At 58.5% G+C, this 17,776-nt stretch overlaps 3 protein-coding genes across 3 annotated transcripts; 1 reads left to right on the plus strand and 2 right to left on the minus strand.

Annotated features, from left to right (window-relative positions):
• Nucleotides 1-592: 592 nt before the first annotated feature.
• KVR01_013478 (uncharacterized protein) lies at nucleotides 593-5,934 on the plus strand. Its single transcript, XM_044785366.1, has 6 exons — nucleotides 593-1,119; nucleotides 1,192-1,263; nucleotides 1,382-1,443; nucleotides 1,563-2,388; nucleotides 2,487-2,676; nucleotides 2,802-5,934. Exons 1-6 carry the CDS (start codon nucleotides 1,033-1,035, stop codon nucleotides 3,056-3,058), a joined length of 1,494 nt encoding a protein of 497 aa, XP_044637559.1. The 5' UTR covers nucleotides 593-1,032; the 3' UTR covers nucleotides 3,059-5,934.
• KVR01_013488 (tRNA dihydrouridine synthase) lies at nucleotides 3,954-5,735 on the minus strand (the record flags this gene model as incomplete). Its single annotated transcript, XM_044792064.1, has 1 exon — nucleotides 3,954-5,735. The coding sequence occupies one exon, from the start codon at nucleotides 5,733-5,735 to the stop codon at nucleotides 3,954-3,956; it is 1,782 nt and encodes a 593-aa protein (XP_044637569.1).
• Nucleotides 5,935-6,321: 387 nt separating the features above from the next.
• Nucleotides 6,322-11,504, minus strand: KVR01_013507 (uncharacterized protein). Its single transcript, XM_044784313.1, has 5 exons — nucleotides 10,116-11,504; nucleotides 8,866-9,983; nucleotides 7,764-8,757; nucleotides 7,324-7,709; nucleotides 6,322-7,259 (listed from the first exon to the last, which is right to left on the minus strand). The coding sequence occupies exons 2-5, from the start codon at nucleotides 9,874-9,876 to the stop codon at nucleotides 7,212-7,214; spliced, it is 2,439 nt and encodes an 812-aa protein (XP_044637588.1). The 5' UTR covers nucleotides 9,877-9,983; nucleotides 10,116-11,504; the 3' UTR covers nucleotides 6,322-7,211.
• Between the last annotated feature and the right edge of the window lie 6,272 nt (nucleotides 11,505-17,776).

Below are 17,776 nucleotides of genomic sequence, written 5' to 3' on the forward strand. Positions count from 1 at the left end.
TAACTACTAGGGCAGAGGAAGCTTGGTTGCTCTGGCCAGACTGGGCTGTGGTCTAATGCCTTGTGATGCCTGGTGCGTGGAGTTCAGATGGGGGAAGGGGGACAGGGGAGCTGTTTCTAGTGTGTGTGTGTGTGTGTGTGCGGTGTCTGCGGTTAGGAAAGGCTCCTCCCAACGGGGGCAACCAATTGCCAACTGGGAGAGAGATGCCAGATACCACCTCCGTACCAGCGAACCTAGCTTGCCTAGGTACTACCTAGGGCTAGGCAGGTAGAGGTGAGAGAGGACAGAGCCCCGCACAGATACGCCCCCGAACCCGACACGCCAAAAGGAGATCCCCGCCACCGGGATTGACAAGATTCCCTCGTCATGAATCGATACCTCGCGGGATTAGTTTGATGATTGGTTCCAGCGAATGGGAGAATTGACACCTGGCTAGAAATTGGGGAAACCGAGAGAGAGAGAGATAGAGAGCCGCTCTCGGTTCTGGCTGCCTCTTGCATCCATTGCATGCGCGGTTGATAGGTACATGTTGACTTTTTGCGGCTCATTTTTTGCGCCCTCTCACATTCTCTCACTCTCACTCTCACTCTCACTCGCATGTACAACGGACTTGCATGTGGCCGCAGATGCTTTGGCCGTGTGGGAAAAACACAAATTTGCATGGGCTGGCTGCTCTTGGTCGCATGTCTTTCTGACCGACATTTCCTCTGAAATCTCCCCCCTTCCTCTGCCTTTTCCCTCTGCATCCGCCTCCCCTCGGGCTGGCCACTTCCCAATTGTAAAACCATTAAAAGGGTCAAACATTCAATCCAGGGTCACTCTTGAACTTTTAATTGCATATCAACAGCATGCGACGCTAGAGGCCAGGGGGCGACTTGGGGCATATACCATGCATGCACGTCGTCTCTCTACTCAACGGTCTATGTGAGCGAGATAAATACATAGACGGCTCGCATACGGGAATTCACCATTGAGACCAGGCCCTCGGGACCGGATACGCACTGGAAGGGAGGATCTGGAACGGCCGCCAAGATGGACGACTACTTCTTCAAGAATCATGTCAAGGCGTGCAGGAATGTCAGCGAGGACACGAGCTACCTAGAGATCTTCAACTACTCGGTATGTGACTGTCTCACCGTCTCACCAAGACGGCAACATCGAAATGCTGTCCCGGGCTGACCAACATCACAGGACCCATCTTATAATACCGTCGAGCAACATCCGTTGACGATGGATGAGTTTGACAACTTTCTAAAACGAAAGGTACCCACCCATTCTTGGATCTCTGGCCCTCGTTCTCGTGAGGCCGTGCCCCCGGCTTCACGCCCCGAGAACGTCATCTCATCTCAGTCAGCGCTGACTCTCCATCTCATTACCACAGGGCGCATTTTCACCGCCCAAGCTTAAGGATGGCGTGAAATTACTCAATGGCGTAAGGATAGTGTATGTCTGCACCATCTTCACCCTCACCCTCATCCTCGCCCTCACATCTGTCTTCCGTCCTGCCTCCTTGATGATCAGATATCACTCACCTCGCTCACACTCACCTCGCCCCCGACCAGCCTCCAGCTCAAAGTCAAGCACCCCGAGACCTTTGCCCCACATGTGATATCCTTCACGGGGCCCGAGTACGAGAACATGGTGCGGTCGCTCCACCTGCCGTACCGCGCGATCGAGGGCACCGCCGTGGTGGGGCCTTTCTTCTGGTGCTCGTACGACAGCGACGACGACGAGGACCCGTACCAGCAGATCATCATGCGCAAGTCGGACGTGCGCAAGAAGGGCAAGACGCGCGGGTGGGAGCTGATGCTGTCGCACCACTTCCGCACGGGCATAACGACGGGCTACGTGAAGGGTACCGACTCGAGCGACATGACCGAGAGCATCCAGCACCTCAAGGAGTGCGCCACCCACGTCGCCCACCCCTTCCTGCTGCCGGTCATCATCCTGTCGCACGACCTGAGCCCCAAGACCGACTCCAAGCAGCGCGACGCCCGAGACTGGCTGCGCCGCCTCGAGCACGCCGTCAGCATGCGCAACGAGATCCAGGAGGAGGAGGGATACGTCAAGGCCGACGTCATGGACCTCGACCAGATCAACCGCGACCTGGTCGAGTGCCACTCCCAGGTCCTGTGGAAGCGGCCCCAGGCCTACCAGGAGATCATCAGGTCCATGGAGGAGGGCATGGCCGAGTTCGTCAAGATGCTGCCCCCCGAGCGGGGCCCCATGGCCCTCGACGACGGCGGCAAGGACATGTATGGCTTCAGGGACCTGAGGAAGCAGCAGAACAGCATGCTCAGCAGGCTCGAGTTCTATTACAACAAGCTGAAGGGTACCGAGCACTATGTCCATACGACGCTGGAGCGGCTGGCCATTCAGCGGAGCGCTGTACGTAAAGCCGCCTGCCCCCTCTGCCTCACAAAACCGGGAATAGGCCTCAGGTTGCACGTTGCAATACAAATGTACTGACACCACCATTTGCATAGCTCTACAACATCATCGCCCAGAAGGAGTCGAAGCTCAACCTGCAGATGGCAGGTGACCAGCGGCGACTGGCGTACGCGAGCAAGCGAGACAGCACGTCGATGAAGACCATCTCACTGCTAGGATCCATCTTCCTGCCTGCAACGCTCCTGGCCTCGATATTTAGCATGACCTTTTTCAACTTCCAAAATGGTAAGCTCGCCCATCTGCGCCCCACACTCAGGAAGCCACACCGGGGAGGGTGGGCCCCTATACATTGAGGCAGAGGAGACAATGCGGACAGGACCTCTCGCTCTAACACCCAACCCCAAACCCAGGTCTCACGGAGAACGACGACGGGCCCGTGGTGGCGCCGACATTCTGGATTTACTGGGCGGTAGCGATCCCGATCACGCTCTTCATCGTCATAATATGGTGGATATGGGACCGGTCGCGCGAGGCGCGGTACGCCAAGGAGGACGACGACCTCGAGGCCAACATCGAGCACATGGAGAAGAACATCATGAAGACGATGCGGCAGCGCACCATGAGCAAGGTCAGGACGTGGACGCACGTGCCCGAGAAGGTAGAGTGAGCGAGCGAGCAAGGGGCAAAATGAGACTGGGGGTGAGTTTTGGAATTTTGGAATTGCTGATAAAAGCGAGCCCTTGTCTTTCTGTGGAAAACTTATTAGGAGCAACCCGAGGTTTTATATATACAGATGGGCTGAACGAGGTGATGACTGTCATGAGCACGAGAGAATGATTCACGAAGATATGACCGTTGAACATTGTATTGTTGCTTGCTGCAAGAAGATTGGGGAGGACGGTGTACAGAGGTATACTGAGATGCAGATACCCATGGTCAACACAATATGGACATTTTCTTCCATCCAATTGTCCGCCCCCTCACAAGTGCCATTTCGTCTAAAGTATATTTCTGTCTAGTACTGGACTCAAGCCGCCTCTGATGTATCGGCACTGCTTGATGCATTTGCCGCGCCCCGAGATGAGAGGCGGACGGCACACCAGTTTTGAAGTATCATCGCTAGTGTCGTGGGTTAACGTGGTCATGGTGGTGCAGTTTACATACGCACTATGCCGCGCTCAGACGAGCACGTATGGTTGACTATGCCGCGACAACCATACCTGTCCATTGCGGCCCGGTTTCGTGTGCATGAAGGGTGCTGCGACAGTTGCCGGCCCGACGAGCGATGCAACGGCCGTCCTCTCTGCATGGATCCGTCTTGAGCGCGTCTAGGCTGATCACATGATGAGCTGCGGCCAACAACATGGCCTTGGGGTGGAAGGATCTCCGGGAAAAGTCCGGAAATCAGTCGTTGTGGCCCCAGCTGTCCGTCTCTTCGCCGGGTGTTCCTCCAATGCGCGTGAGAACGCGGCGAGTTGGGTGCCGGGGGTGGCATCAGTCCAGGAGAATGCACGAGCTTCGTGGCATTCGTGACCCGTGAGTACCTCATAGCGGCCCGCAGTTTATCCAGAAACCAATGTGTTCTCGGGGAAGTCCGTCTTCTTCTCCAGGGCGTCTACCGCCTGGCCGACGGCGCCATCCTCGCCGTTCTGGGGCGCGGCAGCAGGGCGCTCCTCCGCGCCGGCCTTCTTCTTCTCCTTCTTGCCAAGTGAAATCGCACCCTTTGCCAGCGCCTCAGCCGGGAGCGGCCTCACGATGGGCTGAGCGACCCACCACGGCCGCTTGCACCTTTTCACGGTGGCGACAGAGCTGAGCGGGTCGTCCACGATGGTCCCCTCAGCCTCGTCCTTGACGGGGTCTTCCACCGGCGCCGGCGCCGCGTCCTCGGCGGTGCGGGCATTGTCAGGCCGTGACCCCTTCTCGTAGGCACCATTTCGCCCGTCGTCCTCGACGTTCTTCCCACCCGTGCGCTCGTACTCGAGCAGACCCTCGGCGACCTTCTTCTCGACCATGGCCAGGATGTTCTCGTATACCGCAATGTCACCCAGCCTCGACTTCGCGAGAGCGTCCCGCACGTCGTGATGCCTCGTGACAAAGTGCCGAAGCATGTGGAAGAGGTGCGGCTGCATGCCGACAAAGTTGGGGCCGGCCGTGATGGACGTAACCTTGACGCCGGCACCGCCACTGCCATCCTTCTTCCGCTTCTTGCGCGCCGGTTCCTGCGCTTCTGAGCCGTTCTCCTCGTCCACCTCGGGCTTCCGGAGCCAGGACTCGTCATCCCCGGGCACGAACAGCGGCCGCCTCGCGGGTGGGTCCTGCTCCAGGACGTACCTGTGCATGATGTCGAGGTAACGGCGCATGATAGCGTCGACGCGGAATCCGCCCCGCCCGTCCTTGCCGCGCCAGTACTCCCTGGTCTCTTTGCCCGGGGGCGGCGGGGTTGCGAACAGGGCGGGGTCGCTCAGGTTCCCCTCCGCAGCCATGACGCCGTCGGCGCCGGTGGCATCCAGGCAGCGCTGCAGGTCGCCGTGCTGCAGGACGTTGCCGTTGGCAAAGATGACGGTCTCGGGGGGCAGGTTGTCCCGGAGGTGCCTGATGTACTCCCAGTCGGCGACGCCCGTCATGTGGCCCTTCTGCTCCCTCCTGCGGCCGTGGACGGTCAGGATGCTGGCGCCGGCGCTCAGGACGTTGCGGGCGTAGGCCAGCGTCGCCTCCTTGGTCTCGAGGATGCGTATCTTGGCGGTCACGGGCACGGGGAGGTTCTCGTGCAGCGTCTTGATCATGGTGTGGATGAGCTCCTGGTCCTCCTGCAGGAAGGCGCCGTAGTGGCCCTTGCGGGCGATGCCCTGCGGGCAGCCGAGGTTCAGGTCCACGGCGTCGCAGTGCGGCGCGACGACCCTGGCGGCGGCGAGGAGGGCTTCTGGGTCGTTTGCGCAAAACTGCACAAAGAGGGGCCGGTCGAAGGCCGGGTTGCCGTCGAGGTACGGCTTGTCGTCGGGCTCGCCGCCCCCGCCCCCGCCCCCGCCCCCGGCAGCGGCGCCTGCCTGTGGCCTGGCGGTGATCTGGGACCAGGAGGATCGTGTGGGCTGGAAGTGGGAGTCACGGTACTTTTGTCCGTCGGCGAAGAGGCGGGCGTGGAGCATGGGCGAGTAGGCAAGGATGCTGGGTCGCTCGGACTCGGGGAGGAAGGATCGTGACAGCATTCTCCAGGCGAACTCGGACTGGTCGACCATCGGGGCCACGATGTATTTGGGCTTCCCGATGCTCTCGTAGAATGCGCGGCCGTGCAGCTTGGCCGGCTGCACCGCCGAGTCTGCGACAACAGCCGCAGCCGCAGCAGCCATCGTGGTCTTTGCCGTCGCAAACCCGCCCGCGAGGGCTCTGCGCAAGAGTCTCGGGGCCAGACTGGCCAGGAAAGCGATCGTGGGCCTCGGAGACGTGCACTTGTGCTTGCGGGTACGGTGGTCACGGGCTGGTATGCAGATGAGGCTGGACCGGTGGGTGCAAGTCGTGGCAGGGCCGTCAACTTTTTTTTTCCCCCCCTTCTCCGACTTCAAGTCGGCTCGGCTTCAGCCTCGTGTGCAGGGGCCATCACAGATTTGAACAGGGATTAGAGGTCAAGAAGTCGTGCTAGTGCACTAGTAGTCGGGGACTCATGGTACTGGGTACTCATGTACCCTGATGTCTCTCGGACTGTGTTCGGCCGCCCGGCTGCCAAGCGCAGGGACTGGGCAGTCTTGTAGCCGCTGGCAACCACAGAATTTGGCCAAGCAGGCAGGCAGGCAGGCAGGATCCCCAACGCTTGTCAACCAACAACAGTGCTCGCTCCCAGCCTCGCCGCATCGTGCATAAGCCGAAAGCTTCCCATGTCTGCACGTAATCATCTTGAAACCCATGTCATGCGCTTTAAACATCACAGGGCAAAGCATTTCTCAAACTGACTTGCACACACACACGCGCACACACACCATGTCGCATGCTTGCATGTGAAATCTGTCCGTTGCATTCAACTTGTTGCGCCGAGCTGGGCCAGACCTGCCCTCTTCCTGCCGTCAGCACCATGTACTCTGCCGGTCGATATCAATCAAGAGTCCAACCAGTGGCAGTCTCGGTTCAGAACCAGTTTTCGGGGCTTGAGCAGGTGCTTCCTGGATTGCTTTCGGTCTATCTAAGGCTCCACACTGAGTGATGGGTAGGAAATGTAATGAGACGTCAACCCGAAATCCCCGCTTGCCTCTTCTTGCTAAGACACCACCCTTTCCCTTTAATGCTGATGACTTTTGGCACGAATCGCTCTTCTCCACATATTCGGTCCATGTGCACGCAAAAGATAGTAGACACGAGGAAAAAACAAAACAAAACAGATGATGCAATATGACCCGTATCAAGAACCACTTTGATCGCCTCACAGAGGCCTTCCAGTAATTAAATATGTTTGGTTCCCTGCCCGACTCTTGCTGGGGCCAAATCCCTCCACCCTTGGACCATCAGCCCTGTCTGTATTCATGGGGTCGACCGAGTGTCGCCCTTGGGTCGCTCTCGCTTTGGCTCCCTCGTGCACCCACCCCGTTGGAGAGTCGCGGCGGTGTCAAGCTGCAGACAGCCCTTTCGAGATTAATCCAGTCGCCTTTTGTCGAGAATCACCAGTAGATTGCCGCAGGTTCTGGTTCCATCATAAACGCCCTGACACCTTACTTGGATGCTTGTCCCGGAACGCCGTTGAAGAAAAGAAACGAAAAATTGCCAATACACGATGGGGTTTGGGTGCCTGCTCGCAACGGGTGACCAGCAGGTAAACATTCCATCGGAAACTATCATTGTCAGAAGAAATGCGTGTAGATCTTGGAGCTCTCATGCACTTCCATCTCCTGCGATTCCGCGTTAGCGTGTCGTCAAGTGACACAATTCACGCGCGCACACTTGCAAACGTACCATCTTGAAGTTGTTGAGCTCCTCCTTGATCTGCTGCGCTAGCATTGGGGTGAGGCGGTTGCACGTTGCAATCTCAGAGCGACGGTCGTACTCCTGGCTCGGCCACGTATCGTGGAAGACAATGCGGGGGCTGAACGTCGCGTTGCGCTTACTCTGCCCGCCCTGAGGTGTGCCTGGAGCGCTTCTCGTCTCTTGGCGGAGGCGTAAGGCTGTCATAAAATAGTCCTCACTGCCAATCGTAACAGACCCACTCCGGTTGTGGTTGGCTTCGTCGTTGGGGGTGCTAGGAGCACTCGAGTTCGGGGAGTCCGCGACGTGTGGGACCGCAGGCAAATCGAAGAGGGGTCCCCTCTCGACCCGTGGCGAAGGGGTGGAAGTGCCGTTGTCTAGAATCCGGTCAGCATTGGGCTGCGTCTCACGGCCTTCACAAGAGAGCCTACGTTTCAAAATGCCTTTCCGCACGGCGGCCAGCACCTCAGCTCGCTCCCTGTCCCCACCAACGATGCTCTTCCGCGAGTTGGAATTGTCCGTTCCCGAGCTGCCAGCTCTCTCCGGCGACGATCCGTCGGCGACATTGGTGGCATCCATAGAGTTTCGCTCCAGGCGTGGGAAGCCCGTGCCGCCGCCGTTGTTGGGGTTCGGCTCTGGGTTGACATTTACTCGTTCCCTCTCCGCCTCGACCGTCACCATTGACACGGCGGCCTGGCTCGCTTCTGGCATTTCTGCAGTGGGCACACCGATGGTGGACTTTGGCCGAAACAAGCCAGCCAGGGAGCGTCCGCCCTTCTTCATCCCGCGACCCATCTTCCGGATCATAATCGATGCCGACGAGGCCGTGGAAGAAATTGACAGGTTATCAGTGGAGCCTGAGAACAGACGCGAGCCAGCATAAATGTTACTGCCGATGCCCGCAGCCTCCTGTAGCTCAGCGATACGGGCCTGCTCCGCATCGAGCCCATCAGCAGGTGGGTTCTGCTGCGAGGTCGACGCCTCTGCAGACCCGCCGTTGTCCTTGGCCCCATCCCCTGCACCTGCTCGCCTCAGCTCAGCAGCACTTCCAAAGGACAAGGCTCGGCGGAGTCTCGAGGTCTTGCTCTTCAACTTGCCCCCTTTCTGGTTGATGGCAGCCAGCTGCTTGACGGCAGGGCTGTCGAAACCAGCGCTCGAAGATTCGGCGGCACCATTTGGGGTAGATGGTTTGGCAGCGGTAACTGCCGAGTCCTTGGACCCCTTGGTGCCCTTCTCGGCTTCCATCGTCACCGGCTTGGATAGCGGCGACGGATTGGCAATCCGCTTGGCAGCATCGGACGAGGAGCTCCTGGGTGGGATGTTGACGAGCTTTGGTGAGTCTGGGTTCGTGGAGTTCTGGTCTGAGGTCTCAGAGAGCTGGGCGGGGTTGCCGGTCGGGGTCGGAACGTTGTTACGGTGGGCAGACTGGATACATAAGTCGTCAGCAAGTGGGAATTAAAAGGGCCCGACCCTGCACGGACACTGTGATTGGATCGTATGTTTCAGGGGGTGGGATCATATGGAGACACTCACCGAAGACGGCCTGGAGTTACTGCTCCGGCTCGATACGAGACTATCAGAACTGCCGTTCTTTGCACCAACAACGGGGCTGCTGATCGTCACCAGCCTGGCCGTTTTGATCTGATCTTTGTCGTTGCCGCCTCTGGCTGCTGATGGGTCTTCCGATCGCTTGAGATCCGCGGGTTGCGGGGACTTTGGCAGGTCGGCAGTATCCAAAGCGGGCATGCTGCGCCGGCGAATTCTTCTGGAATCCTCCTGATGTCTGTACAGTTGCATGTCGTCCACAGACCCCGGTACCTTGGCATAAAAGCTGTTGGGCCGGGTCAAGTTTGACGGGCTGGGCCGCCTTTCCTTGCTGGAAGTTGGCTGAGTGTACAGGTGGTTAACAGATGCCATACCCGAGCCTGAGGGAGTCGCTGAGCCCTGTGTTGCACCTGATTCCGGCGACCGTTGAGCCGCGGTTCGTCGATATCGGTCGGGTTGGGTTTTGGTGGCTGTCGACGATGCCAAGGACACCTGGTTTGAAGGGTTGGAGAGAAATGCGGACTGTGGCCGAGGGCTAGGACTGACCCTTCTTGTACCCGAGACAGGTATCATAGAGTCATCGCGAGACCCGATCGAGGCCACATTCAAGGCCGTGTTGGGCAGGTTGGGCATGGAAGCGTTCGCGGCGTGCCGTGAACGTCCCGCAGAGGTGTTCGGATCGAGGTTCTGCATCGTCGGAACGGACGGGGAAGAGGAGGCCCGATAAGCAGAATAGTGCTGCCACTGTCCGTTCTGGTTGAGACTCGGAGTGGTTGTGAAAGAGTACGGTTGGATTGGAGCAGATGCTCCCCTGTAAGCCACTGGGCCAGAGACACCTCCAGCCCCTCCGTGGTAGTTGTTCCTTTGTTGTTGAGCAGTAGCGTACTGCTGGTTCGTCTGAGATTGGGGAGGCATCATGCTCGAGTTGGACCCGGACCTGGTCTGAAGCATGGGAACGGTACTGGTTTGCTGAGGGTATGCCTGGACCAACGCGGCCATTGTCTTGTCACGATATCGACCCTGAATGCCTATCGAAAGCTGTCGAGCAAGACAGAAGGCCTAACGGCGTAGGGCCCTTCAGTCCAAGGCTTGCAAGCACAGGCGACCTACAGTACAATCTGTCAGTCTCAGAGTTCCTGACACGCCTGAACAGAGCATGCGTAACGGGAAAGCAGGAGATACGCGGTGTGAGCGGGCAAGCCCCGGGTATCAGATGCATTTCAGGGCTGGAGACTTGCCAGTTTGTTGACGCCAAGGAAAGTGGATGTCCCCGATATGGCAAGGTTGGTGATGACTGGCGTGGAGATGGGATACTGCAAACGACAGTCGGGGGAAGCTGGGCTGATGGGAGGCTGTAGCGAATTGGGTACGAGGAGGTAGGTGGCCTTCTTCGAGGGGAGATCACTGTCACCGTGAGGTCCGTGAGAAGGTTGTGAGATCGGAGGACCTCTCTACTCAGGCAATGCCAGACAATTGAATGTCGAATCAAGAGTCCCAGGCGTGTACCCGGTGATGTCTGGCTAGGACGAGGACATGAGGAGCCTCTGTTGAATCAGAAGCGTCGATGGGCTTGATTGGGTCCGAGCACGAGGGAGACGGTCGATGGAGGTGGAATTGGTAACAGTGGTAGGTTCGCTCGGGCGCTCGGAGGGGGGCAGATTGGCACAGGATGCACGCTGTGGCTGGAGAAAATGCGAAGCGGGACACAAACAGGCCAAGCAGACGGACGTGACGGGCTCGCAACGGGCGAAGCAAAGCCAATGCAAGAAATGTTCTGTAATAAACACGCACAAAGACGGCACAGACGACAAAAAAGAAGTTGCCTCCCGAGCAGATCGTACAGGACTGGAGCTGGGAGATGCCGGCTGGCGGAGATGGAAGATGAGTTGGGAAGGGTCGGCGGGCTGGTGGGGTTGTTGTTTATTGATGGGGGCTGTTGGATTCTCGCGATGGTGCTGCCGTGGTGGTGTTGCCAGGAGGAACCGAGCAAGGGGTGGTGGTGAGGAGGCAGGAGCGAGAGCTCTGGACGACGACTCGGGTCCCCAAAAACAATATTGGGCCGGGTGGAGGTTGGACCGGAGAAAGACACAAGAAAACGACAAGGTAGAGAGAGGGGGGGAAAGAGAGAGAAGGACAAAAGACAAAAGAGGCGGTGATGAAGGGAAGGGAGTACCACAAGGAAGAAGACGGGACGAGGATGTCTTCACAGTGTCCTGTTGTGTCGTGTCGTATCGTGTTGCACAGAAGGAGGTGGAAGGAAGTCGGCAAGGGGAGGAAAAGAAGCCAGGAGCCAGGAGCCAGGAGCCAAGGGCCCTGAGAGATGGAGGAGCCAGAAACCGAGAGAGAGAGAGAGAGGAGAGACCCCCCCTTCCCCCCAGCACCGAGAAAGCTACTACCTGTACAAAGCAGACAATCTGCATGGAAAAGACGAGCAGGTGCAAGGAACAGGGGCAACAGCAGGAACGCGTGCATGGGCAAACTGGGGCCGACGCAGAGCAACCCTTTTTCGTTGAGCCAACCAAAGCATGAGGAGCTCTCTCATCTCAGTCTGGCCGTCTGGGGGAGTGGGAGTCTGGCAGTGCGGATTGGGCTGCTGCCCACCGCGGCCCCGTACCAGCAAGCAGGCGTGCCAGGGCCGTAGGCAGGTACTAAGATACCTACTGTGGTAGCGTAGGGACCCTACTCCACAATCGTGCCTGCACCCTGCTCCTCCTCTGCTCCTGCACACGTCTCTCTGCATTGCACTCTTGGCCTCCCTCTTGCCTCTGCGCCTCTTGTCTCTCTCGCTCTCTTGCTCGGGCTGCTGTGTACTGTGTACTCGGTACTCTTTCGTGTGTGCCAGATCTCGCACGCGTCCCGTGTGGTCCACAATGCACAGTCCACTGCCCACTGCCCACCGTCCAGTCTTTTTCTCGCTCCAAGGGTCCAAAGGGGGGTCGAGGCTTAGCGCTCACGCCTGCCAGCATGAGAGGCAGATGCTACTCCAAAACCAGCTAAAGCAACTGTAAATTGATGAGCAGCTCCAATTTGTGACAGTGGGAGTCCGGCCGACGGTGGCATGTTCCTGGAGCATTTGTTGTGCGTTGTTGCATTGCCCAGGTACGGTACTGTGTAGTCTGTCCTCTTTTACTGCCTCATCATGCCCTCCTGCACTGCTTGACTGCTTAGGAATGGTGGAATGAATACGGAGAGACGGGATACCGGCCTGTATCCGACTCGGTCTGCACTCTCATACCCACAGTACTCTGGTACTGTAGCTGTACGCATGCACGCACGCACGCACGCACACATAAACACGACTACGCACGAACACACACACACACACACACACACACACACATCCTGTCTCCGCCACGGGGCTGCAGCACCAGAACAACATTTGTGTGTCTAGAAATGCAACACAGTCCAAAAAGGGGTACTGCACCCACCGAGGGTTCCTTTGCCAGGAGAGAACCACAACACCCAACGCACGCACGCACACACTCTCTCTCTCTGTCTGTCTGTCTCTCTCTCTTGCCCTCTCTCTGTCTCTGTCTCTCGCCCAGTCGCCCAGTCACCCAGTCGCTCAGTCGCTCAGTTCTACGCCCAGCCAGCCAGCCTGCAACAATGTGGTTCGCAGGTACCACAGTATTGTTGATCGGGCGTGCGACCCCCAAAGGCATGGGATTGGGGGGGGGCGAAATGGGAGATTGAGCCATGGCTGTGATTGGACATTCTGGCTGGTGGCATTGAATCCGTCGGCGCTAGGCAAGGCTGTCCCTGCAAGCCGGGCAACCACACCCTCCGTGCATACCACAGTGCCCAGCAGCAGCGTGCTACAGCAGAGTACAAGCCAGCACGCTTTGCAGCCTCTGTCTCTGTTGAACGCGGCCACGTCCAAGCCAGGCACGCGCGCCATCTCACAGGCCGTCCCAGGCGGCGACGTTGCCTTGCCTGCCTTGCTGGCACACCCTGCAACGTCTCGAGACTTGGACACACGGCCGCGTGGGACGCAATTGCGAGACGGGCAGACGGGCTGACGGGACGAGACAAAGACTGCTCGGTGACGGCCTCTGTTCTGGAAACCCCGCTTGATCATCCTCAATCCACTCTGGTTCCCTGTCACCGGGCGATAAAGCCCTCACCAGCTCGAGGACCAGCCCGCCAGCCAGCTTGCCAGCCAATACAGACGTACTACAGACGTACCACAGACGTACTACCGTACGTACATCAGACCGCTTTCCCGGCCGCGGGCGCGGAGCCGGAGATTCACCTGCCTGAATTGACGGACTGCGTAATGAGTCCCTTGGTCCCCTACCATCTCGTGCCCTCCTCCGCCGCTATCGACAGTTGATGAGACCCTGACCACCTCGGCGGCGCCTCGTCTCCGCCCATGGCCCCTCGGCCTCGCTCACTTACCGCTCCTCCAGTCCTCCCCGTCAACCGGGCCAAAGCAAGCTTGTAGACCTGCCCTGCCAGCGACCTGCCCTGCCTGCATCCTCATGACTCCTCCACCCACCCACCCACCCGCCCACAGATCATTGCTCCGGGGACCCGCAAAATCGGGAGCCTCGCAGCAGTGCAGGGCAGGCGGGCAGGCGGGGTGGCAAATGAAGAGGTGGTGAGGCTTGCGGGCTGGCTGGCTGGTGACAATGCACGCACCTCAAAACCTCGACGAGCGGCGGTCTCTGCCAACTTCCTGTCTGCATTCCGGTGATCTGTGCAGGGATCCTGGATCTGGATAGGGGGCCCGCGCCGTCAGGGTGCGGGCAGGGAGCCTCGTATTGGTAGGCAATCTGCCCTGTCTGGCTGTCTGGCAATCTGATCATTATCGCTGGCAAATAATTCCCCACAGCCTGGTGGTATGGAGTAAAGTGGCCCTCTGTCCTGTCATCTGAGTTGAGCCGCCCCTATTTTGCCAGACGTGCAGGTGCCAGGCGGTAGTCGGTGAGCACCAAAAGGAAAGATGAAATCAAGCCTGTGATGGGCGTCATCTTCGGTATTTCGAGGCCGCTGGGCCGCCAGCACACGAGGAAGGCGAGGCTGGCTCTCCAAGCTCTGGTCTGGGTCCCGGCTGGACATGACGACACTGGACCGCCTGGCAATAAGGACTGGACCCTTGAGACTGGAGACCCGGGAGTCGACACTGGCCAGACTCGAGACGACTTGGAGGGGATGATCGATCGCATGCGAGCACCGCCGTGCTGGTAGAACCATAGAACGGGAACATTGGCCTCTGCCTCTGCCCGCAGCCTCGCTTGCCTCGCCACAGAGGAGCATCTCCTCCTACGGAATACACACAGTGCCGTCCAGTCCAGCATAAGTGTCCACCGTCCGCCCGTCCCATCCCCACAGACCCAGTCCTCCCGCGTCGCGCGCCGCGTCAAGTCAATCAAACCCAAGTCCGGCTTGGTCTGGAGTTAGCTGTCAGGGGTCCCCCTCGCTGTCGTAAGATTTTCCAAACAGGCAGCCAGGCAGTACACTATTTTGTTCCCGGGCGTGCCTACACTAGGTAGCCAGCGCACAGTGTACCTGCCCCGTCAACCACGGCCCCCTGGACTAGCCGACTACTCTCTAATCTGTAGGTCTACTCCGTACCTAGACAACGCCCAGGCTGTTGTAGACGCGGGAATAATTACAGCGCATAGCTTCTACCTGCTGGATCACACATAACGAACAGGTCTTATCGGCTCGAAATTGCGAGCCTGCATGTTGTACATGAAAGGACCAAAACCTCAAACAGACTACGGCTGGAGGTCGAAATGACGCTCGCGATACTGTAAACGCCAATCAGTGTCAAATTAACTTTCGGCCATCAGGTCTGCTCCGGCTTGTTTTGTGACCACAACCGCCATTGCCGACTGTTTTTATCGTCCCCAAAACGCGCCCACTTGCATGCCCGCTTGCACGCCCGCTCGCGGTCCGCTCAAGGATCCCGGCGAACAACCGAGCCGGACTCTCTCACACTGAGAGCTTCCAACATACGATGGTCTACATCCTCCGCCATCAATCTCGCCTGGAATGGAGCCGAAACCCCCGATCATTCCGCTTGCCGCCCTGGCAAGGGAATTCGGAGAGTCGGAAGGGGGGAGCGGGTCGATCTTAGATCTCAGTCCTCTTGTGTCAGAGACAGGCCGGCAAGGCTATCGCTGCCGGCCTGCTAGACGCCATATGTTTAATTTATAGTGCTATACAGGTGTGCCAATAAGGCCTGGGGTGCCCGAATTTCAAATACAGCCCTCAGAGGCACACGGAGGCATGCTTCCACACCACACAGAATCAGCCAGCCTACGAAGATAGATACCAAGCACTTGGCTGGTACCGACAAGTACTCCATGTCCACGGCGCTGGAGCAAAAGTCTAATGTGGTGTAGGTCGACCTTCTTCGCCTGAGGACAACGCCTGGCCGGAGAATGAGCCCCGAGCCGAGACCGACCAAAGGGAAGGTTTGAGATGAGAGAGGACAAAAATAAGTTCGGCAGCAGCTTTCGCAAGTCGCCGCGGCCAAAAATTCCTTCGCGTCATACTCATCACCTGCATGCAACCCTAGAGGTGGCATTAATTGAGCAATGAGGAGCCGAGATTGGGAATTCGCTGGCGCGGGGTCGACCTCGCAATCGCTCAGGGACGGCCAGCCTCCCTTGCTCCTGGCGTGAGGTCGACGGCGAGACAGCAACATAATGTTGTAATGTCGGCACATGGCGACCTATCAACGTGCCGCCATCGTTGTTGAAGCTGTCACCGACTCTCATCGACGGGCACATGCCCAGAAATTGAAACAAGATGTGGCCGCCGGCTGATAGGCCGCGGTCCATGGTGGCGACGCTTCGGGTCAGGTCTTCATTTGCACTGCATGTTCGGTCGCCATCCACGGGGCCAACTCTAAGGAGTACACTAGGCGGGTCCAAAGAGCTGCAGTCTGTTGGCGCAGGGGCTAAGGGGTGCGCCGGCTCGGCCGTGCTCTTCCGGACATCGGACGGAAGAAACGTCCAGTCCACCCTGCGCTATCGGGCGTCCGTCCCTGTCCCGAGTAGTCGGCGAAGGCTTGGCCGGGTCCTAAACTTGCCCTTCACATGCATGCTCCTGCGGTAAATACCTAGCCCCCAACAAATGGCGAATTGTGTCTTCTCATCGTTTTCTCGATGTTATACAAACTGGACATCCCCACTCGCAGAGGCACAGCAGGTTGACGCTTGGTCGACCTACAGTGTCTGTCTGACGAGACGCTCTGCCCTATGATGCCGCCTTCCGATGCCAGCCCTCGGACCAAGTATCCAAGGCAACCAGCTGCACATGAGGGGTTACACAACTGCTCGCTTCCGCGATTAGGGCCACTACTTGCTCACCAAGCGCTCGACCCCACCATCACCATCGGTCCTAGGCCCTCCATGCACGAGCCTGCCGCGGCCTGCCACCCGGGTGCCCTTCCGGCCTGGTGATTCTCGATGCTTGACTGAGACCTGAATGACGGGGGGCTTGAGAGATGACCACCTTGCAGCCAGTCGGGCATAACTGAGCGTCGTCACCCCACGTCCGCACAGTCACACCATCGACACGTGTATTAGACCAGAGTCAAAGGAGGGCCACTGTGCGACCGCCTCAGCGTCAGTCCGCGTGTCTGCGAAGACGGCTAGCAGCCCTCCTGCCCTCCTCGTCAGCGCTGCTGATCGAACAGTGGCCCACGTTCAGACGATCTTCAGGTCCGCATACCAGTAGCTCATTCCCCAATCTGCTTGTGCAGCCTCACTGCCCTGACAGCCTGACAGCCTGACAGCCTGACAGCCATCATCACTCAGCCTGGGGATCGCCAGGTCCGGAAACCCCCTCCCACATCATTCATTCTTCGCGGAGCTACGCGAGATCTGTGCGACCACACGCGATGGTGCCAGTGGCCGATCACCATAGGAGAGGCTGGCAGAATGTCAACAGCCGATCTGAGACCTTCCGACTATAAAAGACGTTGCAGCAAAAGGCGGTGCTGCGTGTCTCGAGGTTTCTGTCTCCCCTGCTCGGTGTCCACGCCGACATCGCTCGTCGCACAGCGACGCCGTTCTGACCTGAGTACAATATGATGCGATGCGCTGAACTTGCTACGCGGCCTCCGTTGACCATCCGTGACCGTCGCAGGACGCACGGCAGTTTGATGTCTGTCGGCGATGCACGGGGTGAGAGTGGCGTCATCATGCCCATCTACCAGCGACTAAGCTCTCTGGCGCAGTGTCAGGCCGGCAGACAAAAAAGCACGCTCTTATTGTCGATACCGAGACACGGCTTCTTGCCTAAGCGCCTCAGGAAAAACTGCTCGCAACTGGCCGGGCCCAACCTAGTTCTCGCCGTACCCAGACAACTGGGACCAGAAAAGCCAGGCCGGACGGCCGACCTGAGGGCTTGGTCGTCCGATGGGCAAGCCCGAGGGACTGAGATCTCCCCTCTCGCCCTAGCTAGCTACGGCTTAACCTGCAGGTATGTGTGGTGGGATGAGTACGCGGAATGCAGCTACTCCCCAGGCGGCGCGGCCGAGCTTCCGGTGCTGTCCAATCCGCACTCGCGCCCGTTGTTGAATGGGGCACTATCCCGAGCCAACGGGTGCAATACGAGGATCTCGTTATCGTGCCAGAAAGGTCTAAAGACCCGAATATTGTTACTTGCTTGCCTGCTCACATGAGCGTTTCGGCCTGCAGGCCATCGGAATGCGCTGTCTCAACTGAGTACAAAGCACTGCAGTCAGTCAGTCAGTCAGTCCATCTTGATGCCGACGTCACTCACAGGTGGGATGTCCCATACGTCCCTACTCGTTGCGGGGACATCCCCTTCGTAGGCGCCTCACAATGGGATCATCTCGTACTGGATGTCCCCCTGTGAAATTCTTTTGCAGGTTGACCACCTACTAGGTAAACTCATGCCTACTACTTGGCAGTCT

Source organism: Diaporthe batatas (assembly GCF_019321695.1).
Source record: "Diaporthe batatas strain CRI 302-4 chromosome Unknown Contig00027, whole genome shotgun sequence".
NCBI lineage: Eukaryota > Fungi > Ascomycota > Sordariomycetes > Diaporthales > Diaporthaceae > Diaporthe > Diaporthe batatas.